This window comes from Coregonus clupeaformis, chromosome 10 (genome assembly GCF_020615455.1).
Source record: "Coregonus clupeaformis isolate EN_2021a chromosome 10, ASM2061545v1, whole genome shotgun sequence".
NCBI lineage: Eukaryota > Metazoa > Chordata > Actinopteri > Salmoniformes > Salmonidae > Coregonus > Coregonus clupeaformis.
In genome coordinates this window covers 15,019,776-15,037,048 of record NC_059201.1, presented here as the reverse complement: position 1 = coordinate 15,037,048, position 17,273 = coordinate 15,019,776, and the positions used below count along the sequence as shown (strand labels likewise).

Here is a 17,273-nt window from a genome sequence, read left to right as displayed (position 1 = left end):
GAGTCAACAATGTGGTTTACAGTAGCACGTTACTATGTAAACAACAAAGGGGATGGTAGGGGTGGGGGTAGGGGTGACAGGCAGGACGGGAAATGGGATGGCGGGGACTGTCAACTATTTTTAAAATTTATATAAGGTGTACATTTCAAGAAAAAGTCAAAGAAAAATGTTACGCTGTCCCCATGGGACACATCACAATGCCATACAAGCTCTCTTCGGTTCTGGTGTTACAATGTGGGGGGTTTTCATCCAGTGTTGCTTTGCCCAGTAACATTGTTCTACTGTTATGTAAAGAAGGCTGTGGTGTCTGTATCTTCCCGTGTCTCTGGAAGAGCAAATGTAAAGTTATCTTTTGCCCTTGATTTGTCCTGTTGGATGTGTTGTGTTGGGTCATGTGATGGATGGTAAGTCAAGTCATGACTTCTGAGTCAATCCTTAAACTCCATTATCAACTAATGTCTTCTCAATCCTGATGGTTTGTGTATGTGTTAATGTCTGTGCTCGGTTTTGTGGGAGTGCGTGTGTGTGTGTGTGTGTGTGTTTGTGTGTGTTTGTTGGTATTCGTGTGCCTGCCTGTGTATTGTGGGTTACTCAGAAGGTGCATGTCTCTCTCCTCAGTTTCTCCTTGCAGAGCCAGAGAAGGGAGGCATGGCGGCCACTCCCCACCTTTACTACAGGGGGCATCAAGCAGACAGAAGCTGAAGGTGACCATCACCCCAAAGAGCAACGACAGTGTAGTAGCCTAGAGGACAGTGGAAGCTTTAGTGTGCCATTATAAAAGCCAGTGGACATACATGGACAAAGGCTGTGTGTATATGTGATAGAGATCATTTTCTTTGAGAAAAAGAAACCCATGGCAAAGAAGAGCATAGTGTCATGGGAAGTACTCAGTACATTATAGATATAGCTAATGTACATTTTCATGACTGAGTGAAACTGAAAGATCAGCTCTTTCTCAAAGACAGCCTTTGTCAACAGTTCCCAGAAGAGAATAAGTCTGTCCCTTCAGAGCTGTAATAAAGTATAGTATTTGTCATTGGTAGACATATTTGCAAATCCCTTTGAATGAAACTGTCCCCTGTTTCTCAATGCCCATCTGACAGTCCAGAGTCCTATGCCATTTGATGAGGAATACAAACAGTGGAAGATGTTTGCCCTTGACCCAAATCCCCCCCTGCCAGTATCACATTATCATGGATGGTCATGGGAGACAGAGGGGAAGGGAGCTCAAGTTTTTTAACAGGCGTGGTGTCCCGTGCTCTCTGTGCCTCTTTGACTCATTGTGCCTCTCTGTCCTGTAACTACTCTACCACTGTGTCAAACCACATCTTGCGTCCCTTGCGTCACCTTATGTAGGCTATGGCTCCCTCATGAGTTCCATTTGTGGTCTAGAATATAATTAAATGTGAGTATGAGATGGCTCAGGGATGTGCACATTCAACCTGTACCTTCTCTCGCAGGTACCTGTAACCGTGTCTCTCTTAAAATTAAAAGGGGTGTTGTACTGCAGACGAGAGGGACTTGGCTTGGGGGCCGGTGGTTGAGGGGCCAGGGTAAGGTTCTTGTGGTTTTGTCTCTGGACTCTCCCTTTCACAGGTTGTCCTCTCTCCTACTCGTCCCCACTACCGCCCTCACCCTCCTGGCTCCCATCTCCATTCTTATACTCAACTGGTACTTTGTGAATTGTGTGAATATTGTACATATACTGTGTCTTGTGTCATATTGAGTGCATTTTTGTGAACGCATTTCTCCTCTCCAATTTCCCATTTGTTTGATTCTGCTACCTCTTTTTCTCTCCACTTATTTTTCCCCTATTTCTCTGTCAACCACAAGTTTCTAACCAGGTATACTATAGAGCTTATTTTCAAGCTTCACCTGCGTTACAAACTAAACCAAAACAACAATCAAAATTGGTCCAGTAGAGTCTATCTCTCTGTTACCCTTTCTAACTGTTTGGACCCTCTCTCTTCCTTCTCTCTTCCTCTCTCTGTCTCTGTATAGGTGTCTATAATCACTCTTATAGCTAATGCGATGGGCTACTCCGATCTAGGGCCCGTTAAATCACTACGGACATTGAGGGCCTTGAGGCCCCTTAGGGCCCTGTCTCGTTTTGAAGGGATGAGGGTAAGATCTAAAACACCAGGCAGCTGGTCCTTCTGCATGTCCATTCAACAGTTACAGCACCAATGCATGCTATAATGAACTAGACAAGATGATCATGGACAGCACTCACCTCAACTTAGCTAACATTTCCCCAGCCTAATTGTAACCAAACCAACATCCAAACGGAGATTCAGGGAAAACAAAAATCGGACATTTATTGATTTATCAAGACGAGTCCCCACGCTTGTCTCAAAGCAGCACAATGGCGCTGTCCCAATCAAAATGGTGCTGAAATTACCATCTAGTTGACCACACGTGGGTAGGTAATTGCTTCAAATTATTACAAGGATTGGATGACTTTGGGAGTTTCAGTAAGCAACAATTTGATAGGCCTACATGCCTTCAATTGCATTATCCTACTTTATTCCAATATTTTCGTCATTCAGTGATATTTATTTACCACAGTAAGTATTTATGGATCCATCTAGTTGTGGTTAAGAAAACAGTTAATGCTTAGTGGTGGGAGATGCGGAGAGATGGACAAAGTGGCATGCCTTGCAAAGTTTAGAACTGGCAGGAGGATGGTTAATGTGCACTGCCTAGCAACCATCAAGAGTTTAAGAGTGTAGTGCATGCCAAAGCCACCTCAGCATTACGGCTACGTTTCATACTAAGCCGTAGGCTGAACTTTACCGAAATGATTGCTAGGTCGTTTGGCGGAAATACAAGTTTTGGCTTTGATACCTGCAAGAGGCAATGCCTTTGAGATATAAAGAAAAGGCAGAAAAAAGTTGGCGGCATGATAAAGTTGGCAGAAAAACGTCTTAGTATGAAAGGGATACAAGTTTACTTCGATATGATGGTTATTATCAATATTTGCGCCTAAAGACTTTTCCACTGCCATTTCTTACATTATACATTTTACAGACACAAAAAGATCCCACCATGTCAAACGGAACAAATTATCTGCAGACATTTATAAAATTATCATAGCTGTCGTAATTTTATTTTATACAGTATGACTTTACTCGCATTAAAACTGTGGATGGAAATGTGGTTAGTGACACGCCATTTGCATGAAAATATATCATTTCAGAAAGTCATGGTGCAGCTGATATAATAAGAAAGCAATGATTATCTAAAATATGGATTGATATAGTATCAGTTTGAAAGGAATTTCAGGTTAATTGTAATGATAAAATGTTGATTGGTAAAATGGCAATATGTTGCAAAGCTGCCTCATTACAATGTCAAAACAGAGTAGAGATGTAGAACTTGTGAAAGAAGACTGGAGAATGAAATCACTCATCCCATATGAATGGTATGTAATTTTATCCACTGAAATTAGCAATCTATTGTACTTAATTTAGAGCTCTCACTTTTACTATCGAGGGCTTTCAAGCAAGAGATCCTCCCTGTACCCTGTTCCTTCAACTTCTGTTTCACGTGTCTCACTCTAACCTTCCAATGTAACACATGACTTACAAGAATCACCCCAGAAAACATGACCCTATTGGACCCATGTGGGTATTCAGTGGGCAAGGTGTGCACGGGCTAGCCCACACCAAGCCCACACCAGCCCAACATGGGCTAGCCCAGCACAGGCTAGCCCACACCAAGCCCACACCAGCCCAACATGGGCTAGCCATCACCAACCCAACAAAGGCTAGCCCACATGAACCCCACACCAGCCCAACATCACAGAGTTTTCAAACCCAGAGGCCCAACAGGATGATATTTTGACAGACCAGACCGGGGTTTGGGATGTCAATGAGAGAAGTGAAAAATGTGTCCTTAGTTGTAAAAATTCAATTTCTAAAAAAGTATTAAAGTAGCTGAACATGTAATTACTCCAACCTTGTGAAAGTGACAAACTGACATGTTTTAATTTTGATCAAAACAACTTCATATCGAAGGAGTGTCTTTGATTTGACGGCATGCACAGTTCGGTGCGACACGACTGTTAGACCCAATGACGTGTTTCAGCACATGAGCTTAGCTAGCTAACGTCGCCATGACATCGCCTACAAGTATGATCAGGGATTTATATTGGAGAAGCAGTTTCTGGGCTTTTTCATACTAATCCATCTTTAATGACATGGGCTAGCCATCACCAGCACCAGCCCAACACAGGCTAGCCCACACCAAGTCCACATCAGCCCAACACAGGCCAGCCTACACCAGCCCAACACAGGCTAGCCCACAACAAACTCACACCAGCCCAGCATGGGCTTTCCCACACCAAGCCCACACCAGCCCAACACGGGCTAGCCTGTGTTGGGCTGGTGTGGCTAGCCCGTGTGCACACCACACCTACAAATATTCTAATGAGCCCCCACCTCTACATTATGAAGTAGCTGGGCTTGATGTGGGCTAGCCTGTGTTGGGCCTGTGTAGGCTGGCCCACAGCAAGCTCAACATCGGAAATACAAAACATGACAAGTAACAAAACACTGATACACTAATAGACACAGTCACACAAATAAAAAATACAACGATGTACAAACAATACAACAACAAAAAATAAAAAAATAAAATGTATGTGTGCGTTAGTGTGTCTGTGTGTGCGTTTGTGCGTGTCCCCTCACAGTTCCTGCCATTCACGGTAAACGCTGCATATGTCGTCTCAATCGGAAATTACCTTTTAGTTTCTATCCCGCAATCTGTAAAGCTTCAGCGATACAGATTGAATAGAGCCCTAAACCTCCATAATACAGGATCATTGTGCTAATATTTGACTGATAATGCCTGAAACATTTACTCCATGTAACATGCATGTAATACACATACACCAGAGAGCCATGTTTCCCTTCTTGGCAACAGCAGTTGACAATAACAGAACAACAACCACTGACAATAGTAGTAGTTTATTTGTTATTTTTACACTCACTTATTGATAAGGTACACTCATAACATCTTCAAAGAATTTAGTAGGCTTAGTTACGAAGAGGGAACCAGGTCCATCATTACATTATTATGATATCCATTTAGTGAGGTTAACTCCCTAGTCTACTCATCAAGGTAACTAAATAGGTGTAGTCATTTGCCATAATCACTACACATGAGGGAAACCTTCAGCAAAGTCCACTCATCTCAGTTCTGACTGTCTTGTCAAGGTGGGAACATGGCTCTGTAAATGATCCTGTATGACTGTGCATGCCAAGCTCAGCTCAGCTGTCTAAGAGCTGCTGGATGTCCTGCATTAAAACATCAAATGTACATATGAATAGGAGGGGGGGGGCATGGTTTGGGGAGAGGTGGAAGTGTCAGACGCTTTCCAGACGCTTGCCATTGTACTGCTGTTGTGACAGATTGGCCAGACATTCTATGGCTGAGATATGTGGATAGGCCTACTCTCTTAGAATTAGTGGAGTTCCTTAAGAAACCATTGCTAGTCAATGGTTCATATTTGCGCCTTTGGTTATTCGAGGGGTTCTTGGAATAACCTTTAATGTTTCAATGTAGCAAAGAGTTCCTGAAGAAACCCTGGACTGGAGGCATGGCTTAGTAGGGGCATGGCTTTCAGATATTTTTAGACCACCCGTAAGAGTATATGTAATTCCAGGTCATCTGATCTATTGTCATCACCTTATGGTGGAGCACTGACAGTTTTGTAACGTCAGTTAGGCTTAGAGAGATCCTTCAAGAGCCTATGCAAATCCTAAAGTTGAAGCAGTTACCACTTTATGTAATCACCAATGTTAAGAAAAAATAATTATTGACTTCTTTACATTTTCACATTACATCTATCATAAATAAACTGTCAACAAATGTCAAACTTTCAGGAACTCAATATACATAATTTACAGTTTGAAAGCAGTTAGAGTTAATAAAGATCAGTTGTGCAGGGTTGGGATGGGTCCTTAAAAAATAAGTCTCATCCTGTTGTTCCGAACCCTGTTGGCCCCCAGAGGAGCCTCTCCCCAGGCGCCGCGGCGCAACCAGCCCGTTCAAGCCACCAGGACCGTGTGTGCATGTGCGTGTTCAGTGTTCTGTCACCCTCCCTGAATGGCACGTGCGACATCCCATCCTCGCGTCACTGCAGCCTGTATTGCCACGCCAGACACACCAGGATGGACCTTGGCACTGGCTCGGCCAAGCAGAACAGACCAAACTGCGCAAGATGTTGACGCAACGGACCCATTAACTCAAAACCCTGCACAGTAGATGAAAAATAAGCTATAGACAAGCCACATGTGAGAACACACATTCAACAGCCAATACTGTGGTTATCAAAGTTGAAAAAGGATAGTGCTGCCTAAGGGTCTGACCCCCGTCTGCTTCTTTGCATCAAACACAGATGGTGAATCCCAAACCACTCCCTACTAACTCGATCGGAGGGCCCTCCGTTGTCATGTGTTGCTGACACAACTCCGAGGGTAACTTCCAGAGAGTGGCGAAGTTATCAATAAACCCATCATCTTCGGAACACACTCCTGACTTGAATGATGCAATTCATGTTCCATTTTTAAATAATGAAACGAGCCTGAAATTCAAATGAACAAATCCCCTCTGTTGTTTTACAAGATATAGCCTAAACTTGAGTAACAATTAAACATTTAATTTGGGAGGTATTTCATCTGTTACGTGTCAAGTCTCGAAATCTGAAAAACAAATGCACGTGACATATTAGGCACGCCTCTCCATTCTTTTGTATCTCCAAACATATTGCAGTGCGTGTCAGGATAGCACTTCGCTGTGTAGCCTGCAGCCTTGCTGGCTCAGTTGATGTGGCTATCCGAGGGTCTAATTAGCCCTTACCACTCGATAATTTTCACTCCCTCAGCTTTGGGACACTTGTGAAAATGGCAGAGCCGTGTGAACGCGCAAATGGAGGGGCGAGAGGAAGGGGGTGATTTGGGATTTAGCCAGCGAAAAATTTAGAAATCACACATAAATGGCAACAATACATTTTCGAGGGTTGGGTTTGGCTCTGGCTGGCTGCCTGCCAGGCGATGCCCATTCCCATCCCCCACCCATCCCCCACACAACCTCCACAGAAATTGCAAGTTCTGCGGTACTGGTACTCCAGAAAGGAGTGGCCCAGTCCCCTGCACACCACCTGCTCAAGTCCTTTTGTTCTCCCGATCTGGAATACCTCACCGTCAAATGCCGACCACATTATCTCCCGAGATAATTTTCTTTGATCATCGTCACTGCCTTGTATATTCCACCCCCCAAGCAGACATTGCGACGGCTCTCAAGGAACTACACTGGACTATGTGCAAACTGGAAACCACATATCCTGAGGCCGCATTTATTGTAGCTGGGAAAGGAAATCTGAGGAAAACTATACCCAAATTCTATCAACACATCTCCTGTGCTACACACGCAATACGGACCCTGGATCATTGCTACTCTCCCTTCTGGGACGGCTACAAGGCCATCCCCCGCCCTCCCTTCGGCAAATCAGATCCTGCCTCCATTCTGATCCTCCCCACCTATAGGCAGAAACTTAAACAGGAAGCTCCCGTGGTAAGGAATGTTCAACGTTGGTCTGACCAATCGGAATCTATGCTTCAAGATTGTTCTGATCACACGGACCTGGAAATCTTTCTGGTCACCTCTGAGAATATTATTGCATATACACTGACTGGGTTCATCAGGAAGTGCATAGAGGATGTTGTCCCCACTGTGATGATTAGAATTGATCCAAACCAAAAACTGTGAAAAGAACAACCATATTAAACCACCAGGAACATGGACATGTACAAACACACCAGCTACGACCTCCGTAAGGCAATCAAAGAGGCAAAACAACAGTACAGGGACAAAGTGGAGTCGCAATTCAACGGCTCTGACACGGTACATGTGGCAGGGACTCCAGACAATCATGGATAATAAAGGGAAAGCCAGCCACGTCCCGGACGAGCTAAACACCTTCTTCACCCGCTTCGAGGAAAACAGCGCCGCCAACGCGGGGCCCGACGCTCACGAGGACTGTGTGCTCTCGTTCTCCGTGGCCGACGTGAGTAAGTCATTTAAGTGTGTTAACCCTCGAAAGGCTGCCGGCCCAGTCGGCATCCCAAGCCATGTCTTCAGAGCACGTGCAGACCAGCTGGCTGGAGTGTTTACAGACATATTAAATCTCTCCATATCTCAGTCTGTTGTTCCCACTTGCATCAAGATGTCCACCATTGTTCCTGTACCCAAGAAAGTGAAGGTAACTTAACTAAATGACTATCGCCCCGTAGCACTCACTTCTGTCATCATCATGAAGTGCTTTGAGAGGCAAGTTAAGGACCACCTTACCCAACACCCTAGACCCACTACAATTCGCATATCGCCCCAACAGATCCACAAACGACACAATCATCCTATCCCACCTGGACAAGAGAAATACCTATGTAAGAATGCTGTTCATCAACTTAGGCTTCAACACCATAGTGCCCTCCAAGCTCATCACTAAGCTCAGGGCCTTGGGCCTGAACCTTTCCCTGTGCAACTGGGTCCTGGACTTCCTGACGGGCCAACCCCAAGTGGTGAAGGTAGGCAACTACACCTCCGCCACGCTGATCCTCCCTGTTCACCCATGACTGCGTGGCCACGCACGTCTCCAACTCAATCATCAAGTTTGCTGATGACACAACAGTGGTAGGCCTGAATACCAACAACTATGAGACAGCCTACAGGGGGCGGTGAGAGCCCGGGCAGAGTGGTGCCAGGAAAATAACCTCTCCCTCATACAGCAACAAAACGAAGGAGCTGATCATGGATTACAGGAGACAGCAGAGAGAGCACACCCCCATCCACATCGACAGGGCTGCAGTGGAGAGGGTCAAACGCTTCAAGTTCATCTGCGGCCACATCACTAACAACCTGAAATGCACCTGTAGTTCCCTCGACAGCCACTCCACCTGGTTGCCAAAAAACAAGAAGAAACAAAGGTAAATCTGAACAAAATACAATATTAACAAAATTCTACTTAAATCAAAAGGCACCCTCTAACCACTTGAGCTTAGTCAAAAGGCATCAAATGAATATCATCATATAATATTTATGTATGTTACATATTCCAATAAAATTGAAGTACAAACTTAACAAGATCAACAAGAATGACATTTACTCTAATGGGTGGCCAAAAATAACTATCTGAAAGCCACGCCTCCAATAAGCCACATCTCCAATCTTATAGTAGGCTGCCACCTCTTCAATATATTATTAAAAAGGTTCAAAATTGAAACCTTCTCATTAAAGAAAATGCAGGTTTGAACCTTTACACAGGGATTTCTTGAAGACTTTTCAGAGGGGTTCCTCAAGGAACATTTTGACCTGGAAAGGTTCCACCGGCGTGGCAATTTTTAAAACCTCAAAAGGTTATTCTAGGCATCTTTACTTCAAAGAGTGTATATGATCTGCATACTCATTATCAATAGGTACACCTGATTTATGCAAAAATGGGACCTCAATCCCAGTATTCACTGTGCTTCGCCGATTTAACACCAGTACACCTCGTTGGTGAAATCAGTTGCATATGAGTAATAGCAACATATAAGGAAATAGTCAAGATAAAAAAAGTACAAGGCGATAGTCAAGATAAACCAAACTGATGTGCAACTCACGTAAGGTATATGACCATTATCTCTGAGAGGGAGTGGGTTTATGTTTGAATATATGTATATGTGTGAGTTGTATCTCATGCTGCTCCTGTTTCCCTGGTCACGTGTGTAGGTGGTGGTGAATGCCTTGGTGGGAGCCATCCCCTCCATCATGAATGTGCTGCTCGTGTGCCTCATCTTCTGGCTCATCTTCAGTATCATGGGGGTAAACCTGTTTGCAGGGAAGTATTATTACTGCTTCAACGAGACCTCAGAGGAGAACTTTAAACCGGACGTTGTCAACAACAAGACAGAGTGCTTTGCACTAATCAACGCAAATTACAGTGAGGTCAGATGGAAGAATGTCAAGATTAACTTTGACAATGTGGCTGCAGGATACCTGGCTCTTCTACAAGTGGTAAGTACAAGGTCTTTCCTATTGATGTTCTGACTTTTCACTCCTTTGGCCGCTTGCCCCTCTCATTGTGGAGAAGGTCAAAGTTGAACGGTAGTTAGACTGCAGAAGTCAATAATCATATATTTCAGTCAATAGCTTCGTACTGTACCTCTGTCTCCTTCATCCTGTAATTTCACTCCTTCCTTTTCAACACCTCATCCTAATTTCCTTTATTTCCACTTAACCTTAATTCTTCTTCCTCACTTTTCTTTCCCCCTTTTTCTCTCATGACTCTATATATCCCCTCTCTCACAGGCCACATTTAAAGGCTGGATGGACATAATGTATGCCGCCATTGATTCTCGGAAGGTAAGCCTGACAATTGAGATTTGTCTCCCTTTTGTTTGGTGATCGGTATTGTGTGAACAGATGTAACATGTTCCTGAATAACCTACCAATACTAACTTGTTGCGAAAGGGACTTTTAAACCCACAAAGGGGAATGTAATGAGGGAGAGTTTGGAGTTTGAATGTGTTTTTCCTGTTCTCTGTAGGTGGAGGACCAGCCGATCTATGAAGACAACATCTACATGTATATCTACTTTGTTGCCTTCATCATCTTTGGCTCTTTCTTTACCCTCAATCTCTTCATTGGTGTCATCATTGACAACTTTAACCAGCAAAAGAAAAAGATAAGACCTCTTTTCCTTATTCAAGTTTCAAGTTTTAATGTCACATGCACAAGTACAGTGAAATGCCTATCTTGCAAACTCAAAACCCAACAAAAAATACACAATAAAGTAAGTAAGCATACTATATACAGGACATATTTTTCAGTTTTTCAGTTCCAATACCATATTTATAATGTGCAGGAATAGTGGAATGATGGCCGTAGATTATGTATAGGGGTAAGGGGACTAGGCAACAGGATGTAAGATAAACAGAGTAGCAGCAGCTTGTACAGTATGTGAGTGGGAGTGTATAAATGTATGTGCATATTATGTGTGAGCAAGCAAATTCCTTGGACCTGTTAATAAGATCAAACTATACTGAACAAAGATATAAACGCAACATGCAACAATTTCAAAGATTTTACTGAGTTACAGTTTATGTAAGGAAATCAAGTCAATTGAAATAAATTCATTAGGCCCCAATCTATGGATTTCACAGATATGTATCTGTTGGTCACAGATACCTTTAAAAAAATGGGCCTCACAATGGCCGCAGGATCTCGTCACGGTATCTCTGTGCATTCAAACAGCCATCGATAAAATGCAATTGGGTTCGTTGTCCGTAGCTTATGCCTGCCCATACCATAACCCCACCGCAACCATTGGGCACTCTGTTCACAATGTTGACATCAGCAAACCACTTTCCCACCCGACGCAATACACGAGGCCTGCGGTTGTGAGGCTAGTTAGACATACTACTAAATTCTCTAAAACGACATTGGAAGCGGCTTATGATAGAGAAATTAACATTCAATTATTTGGCAACAGCTCTAGTGGACATTCCTGCAGTCACTATGCCAATTGCACGCTCCCTCAAAACTTGAGACATCTGTGACATTGTGTTCTGTGGCAAAACTGCACATTTTAGTGGCCTTTTATTGTCCCCAGCACAAGGTGCATCAGTGTAATGATCATGCTGTTTAATCAGCTTCTTGATATGCCACACCTGTCATGTGGCTGGATTACCTTGGCAAAACAGAAATGCTCACTAACGGGGATGTAAACAAATTTGTGCACAAAATTTGAGAGAAATAAGCATTTTGTGCATATGGAACTTTTCTGGGATATTTTATTTCAGCTCATGAAACATGGGACCAACACTTTACATGTTGTATTTATATTTTTGTTCAGTGTAGGTTAAGAACAAGTTCACCAATTCTTTGGCTCAACAAGGTTGTAACCAGATGTTTTCTTGTGTCCTTTTACTTTGGAGGTCAGGATATATTCATGACAGAGGAGCAGAAGAAATACCACACTGCCATGAAAAAACTTGGCTCAAAAAAACCACAAAAACCTATACCAAGACCACTGGTGAGTCTCTTCCTTTTACCCAAGGGCTACTTTGGGGGAGGCGTAAATTAGGCATTTTCTCATTAAGGTAACATTCAAAAGACATGTCGAAAACTAAACTTTACTAACCAACAGACCTTCCAGAATGTCCCCTAACCAAATGTGCCTCGCTTTAATTTGTTAAATCTACTAACGTTTCTTTATCCATCCTCCGTTCCTTTCTCTATTTTCTCTCAGAATAACTTTCAGGGCCTGGTATTTGACTTCGTGACGCAGCAGGTGTTTGATATATCTATTATGATGTTGATCTGCCTCAACATGGTGACCATGATGGTGGAGACGGACGCTCAGTCAGAAGAAACTGACAATATCCTCTACTGGGTCAACTTTGTCTTCATTGTTATTTTTACTACTGAGTTTGTGTTGAAGCTCTTTGCCCTTCGCCACTACTACTTCACCATTGGGTGGAACATCTTTGACGTGGTCGTGGTCATTCTCTCAATTGTTGGTCAGTAGTGATTTCATCCCTTTCAAATCAAATCAAATGTTATTGTTCACATACACGTGTTTAGCAGATGTTATTGCGGGAGTAGCGAAATGCTTGTGTTTCTAGCTCCGACAGTGCAGTAATATCTAACAAGTAATATTTAACAATGTCAGAGCAATTTCCTCCTACATTCAGTTGCCTATTGTCTTCCATGCCTGGTATTTGATTGCTAGAACCTGAATTGCCGTTTTAATTCAAAGTACTAGAAATGGGATGCTCTATTTTCTATCAAAAATCATCTGTCTAGAAGTATCACATTATTAGGAAATTTGAGGCCTGGGAAGTGAGATCATGTGTTAACATCTCCCCCTAGTGGCCCACCAGTCACAGGACAGTTTCTATTATTATTATTATTATTTAAAAAATATATGTATGACAGAATGTTATGGTTTTAAGGAAAGATTGCAGAACATATCAGCAATCATACATTTCTCCCTATCCTCTTCTTTCTCTGTCTGCTTCTCTATCCAGGCATGTTCCTCGCAGAAATCATTGAGAAGTACTTTGTCTCTCCAACCCTCTTCAGGGTGATCCGACTGGCCCGAATCGGCAGAATCCTGCGTCTGATCAAAGGGGCCAAGGGCATTCGGACTCTACTGTTTGCTCTGATGATGTCACTTCCTGCCCTGTTCAACATCGGGTTGTTACTCTTCCTGGTTATGTTCATCTTCTCTATTTTTGGCATGTCTAACTTTGGCTATGTCAAGCATGGGGCAGGAATCGACGACATGTACAACTTTGAGACATTTGGCAACAGCATGATCTGCCTGTTTATGATCACCACTTCTGCCGGCTGGGACGGTTTGTTGTTACCAATCCTCAACTATCCCCCAGACTGTGACCCACAACTGGAGAACCCAGGTGCACCAAATACGGGTGACTGCGGCAACCCCTCGGTAGGAATTTTCTTCTTTGTCATGTACATTATCGTCTCCTTCCTAATCGTGGTCAACATGTACATTGCCATCATCCTTGAGAACTTCGGCGTTGCAACTGAAGAGAGTGCCGACCCACTCAGCGAAGACGACTTCACGACCTTCTACGAAATATGGGAGAAGTTCGACCCAGACGCCTCGCAGTTCATCACCTATGGCAAGCTTGGTGACTTTGCGGACTACCTCGAGCACCCGCTCCGCGTTCCAAAGCCCAACACCATCGAGCTGATCTCCATGGACTTGCCCATGGTGAGCGGGGACCGGATCCACTGCCTCGACATTCTGTTTGCATTCACCAAGCGGGTACTAGGCGATACCGGAGAGCTGGACATGCTAAGGGATCAAATGGAACAACGCTTTATTGCGGCGAACCCGTCCAAAGTGTCTTATGAGCCTATTACCACTACTCTGAGGCGCAAGCAGGAGGACGTGTCGGCCAAAATCATACAGCAGGCCTACCGAAACTACCTGGCTAGACGCGGCTTCAAACGCAAGCGCAGACCTGCCAGTAACAATAATGTGAAGAATGGGGGGACGAATCCGGAAAAGGAAAAGAAGGAGGGCACGCCCTCCACTGCCTCTCTCCCCTCCTATGACAGTGTCACCAAACCTGACAAGGAAAAACAGGATGAGAATGAAGGAAAGGGAGGGAAGAAGGAGGGCAGAAACCAAAAAGCTGTCAGGGAATCTAAGTGTTAGAATATTGGAATAATAATTACAGTAATAATTATAATAATAATGTAACTTCAAGCAAAGCGAAAGGAAACCATCTAACCCACAGATGTACAGATTATTTAATTTGCAAGTAAGAAAAATAATAATATTAATACTTTTGTTTACAGACTTCATACTATTGATGCAGAGGGAAGCAGCTCAGTCTCTTACAGCTTGAAGACACTTGACCTTGATTTAAACTAAAAGGCATACTGTGTGACATTGTTGCATCTAGACTACTTAACAAAAGGGAATGAAAACAGACAAAATATGGAAGAAATGTCTTTGTTTGCGAAAGGGCAGATAGTGGGCTACACATAAGGAACAGAACTCTTCACTAAGAGGAATGAATGAGAAACGCTGATAAGGGATTTAATGTGTGGGATTCCCGCCAGCAACGGATTCCCATGGAAATACAGTGCTATGTAGGAAAAACATGGAAATACTGCTTGACTAATTTAGACATTCATGGAGGACATTTATGGACATTATCAGTCTGTATGAACAAACAGAAGAACGGCTGAGGAGAGAAAGACAAAGCCCCAGAGTAGCCTAATGTAAGGGTTTTTATTTGGTTTGTTAATGCTGAATATACTTGTATCTCCACATAATTTGAGTGGCAAAAAAATCAAAAAGGTACAAAACAAAAACAACGAACATTTTCACGTAACTTTTCTTCTCATTCTATCTTTGTTATATCCACATCAAAAGGCTTTTTCTACATGGGCTTTCACATCGATTGGTTAAGGGGCTGTTTATTAAGGAGTCATCTTGAGCCAAGGGCTTACATTTACTCAGTCAGATTTCCAAACAAATACATAAATAATTGTGCTTGTTCAGTGCATAGTAATTACTTGCATGATGGCATGTTTTGATCAGAAATCTTGCATGAATAATCATAGTCCACAAGACGCTAATACTCAGACCACAACAGTGGCTCGATCATAGGTTTGAGGTTGTCCACTGTCAAAAATTCTAAGTTAGAAGTAAATCATTAGTATTATGATGAGAAACCTTGTGTCGAATGAATACCAACATTGTGGGTTTTATTAGGAGAAATGCAAACTAATTGTATTGCTGCTATGGGATGCAGAAGAGATGGGATTGGATGTCTGTGTGTATCATTGAGTGTATTTGGTGGATCGTTTTAAGAGAAGAAAAAAAAATAATGTACATTTTAAAAAGCTTATATTTATAATTTGTATGCAGCAATATCACTTACCTAATTCACCATGCCATCTGCCTTTGTTTTGTGTTGGACGAGGGCATTGTGGGAGTGTCTACGTTGGTAGGGAATTGACAGGTGTAGCAAGCTAGTTTCTATTTCTGATTTTTCTCTAAGGCCAATTTAGACTGTTCTACAGGGTTTGAGTGAGGAAAGAATGTTGTATTTCTGTTTCCAATAACTGCTGTGTTTTATTTCTTTACCATGCGCTGATTCATTTGTACATGTTGTGATGGTTTACTAGTCTGTATCATTTTTACATGTATTTTCAGCCAAAACTATGAGGGAGTTAATATTGGGCTAGGAGATTAGAGAGAAACAGAAATTGGTGTATAGGGATAATAATATGTGGAGAAGCCAAAGAGACCTGCCTTGTTACTCATTGTCATCATTTGTCCTTGGAATGGGAGTGGGTGAACAGTGCCCCCCTGCTGCTTATTCTGTTTTTCACTGTCATTGTTAGACGGAGAGACCCTAAAAATACACGCAATGCTTGAAGAGTTCACCCCTTTATCTCAGGAGATATTACACATGTATTATAATGAGCTCTGCAACTAAATGCAAGTGAATGTGATGATGAGAGTATTTATGAAAACACTTTTTCTTATGATTTTGTGTGATGTTATGCCACACTGTTGGACAATGATCTCGGCTGGCAATAGCCCTGGCAGCCAGTCTGTCAGAGGCCACTTTCGAACTTCCTTAAAAAGACATTAAGAAATATAGGGCTAGAAGCGTCTCAGTGAAACAGCAACATTTTGCTCGCTTGTAAGGGCAGTGTTTATATAGGTAGCGGATTAAATTTGTGGTTGTGTAGCTTTGGACTTGGTCAGGTCTGAATAAAATATAACAATAATATTGCTCACCCCAATAGCAATCAGAGGTACTTAGGAAACACTGTGAGGAGATGTCATGAGAGGGTATATGGATTTGTTTGTTTGAGCAGCACACTAAGTTCTGTCAGAGGCAAACAGTATGTGAGCACTGGATAGTAGGCCCCATAATTCAATATTCGTGAAAAATGTGCTCCAAAACCCCTCATCAGCCATTTACTCCACTTACGTAGAACGCATACCGCGTAACAAATACCAAATAATGAACAGAGCAGACCCCAGGAAGAGTCGCTGCTGCCTTGGCAACAGCTAATGGGGATGCTAATAAAATACTAAAGGTACTGTGAGCCGTAACACATTAACACTACACCCAAGCTTTTGCACTTTCTGTTGTGCAGTGATGTCACTTCCTGTTTATGAATAAATCCCCAATCCCCTTCTCAAGTTCTATGGTCCAGTTGCTGCATGAGATCTCTAAAATCAGTGTGGGTGTTAACTTGAACCAAATAAAACTCTGAATGATAAGCATAAAAGCTACTGCCTTCCATTTTTCTCCATGCCCATCAAGGATATACATGTATAGATGTGTAAACAGAAAAAATCATAGATATTACAAACATCCATTTGAAAAAAAAGACAAAAAATCTACAGTTCAGGCTATGTTGTAAATGGCACAAATTGCTGAAAAGTTACGAATGAACTTTTTAAGAGACTATAAATAATGTAATATATCATTTTATTTTATGCGTGCATGCATGCGCTGTTTTTTGTAAATAAATAAATACTTAAAAAACGACTGCTATTAATCTAATAAGAAATATGAATACCCATAAATAGAATGGCTTCCAGCTGACACACGTTGTCACACTTGTTAGACTGTGACACATTTGTTAGATGGAGTAGATTTTTGGAGTCACTTTTCACATTAAAGAAGGGAGCAACTAAAAAATCAATGTTAAAT

At 42.5% G+C, this 17,273-nt stretch overlaps 1 protein-coding gene across 1 annotated transcript in view; it reads left to right on the top strand.

Annotated features, from left to right (window-relative positions):
* LOC121575201 (sodium channel protein type 8 subunit alpha-like) overlaps positions 1-16,756 on the top strand; it is a 139,364-nt gene extending 122,608 nt beyond the window's left edge. The window contains exons 22-28 of the mRNA XM_041888153.2: positions 2,002-2,124; positions 9,775-10,059; positions 10,354-10,407; positions 10,592-10,729; positions 11,975-12,079; positions 12,296-12,566; positions 13,077-16,756. Of these exons, the coding sequence (XP_041744087.1) occupies positions 2,002-2,124; positions 9,775-10,059; positions 10,354-10,407; positions 10,592-10,729; positions 11,975-12,079; positions 12,296-12,566; positions 13,077-14,239 (2,139 nt within the window). The 3' untranslated portion in view covers positions 14,240-16,756. The remainder of the gene's footprint in view (positions 1-2,001; positions 2,125-9,774; positions 10,060-10,353; positions 10,408-10,591; positions 10,730-11,974; positions 12,080-12,295; positions 12,567-13,076) is intronic.
* Positions 16,757-17,273: the final 517 nt, after the last annotated feature.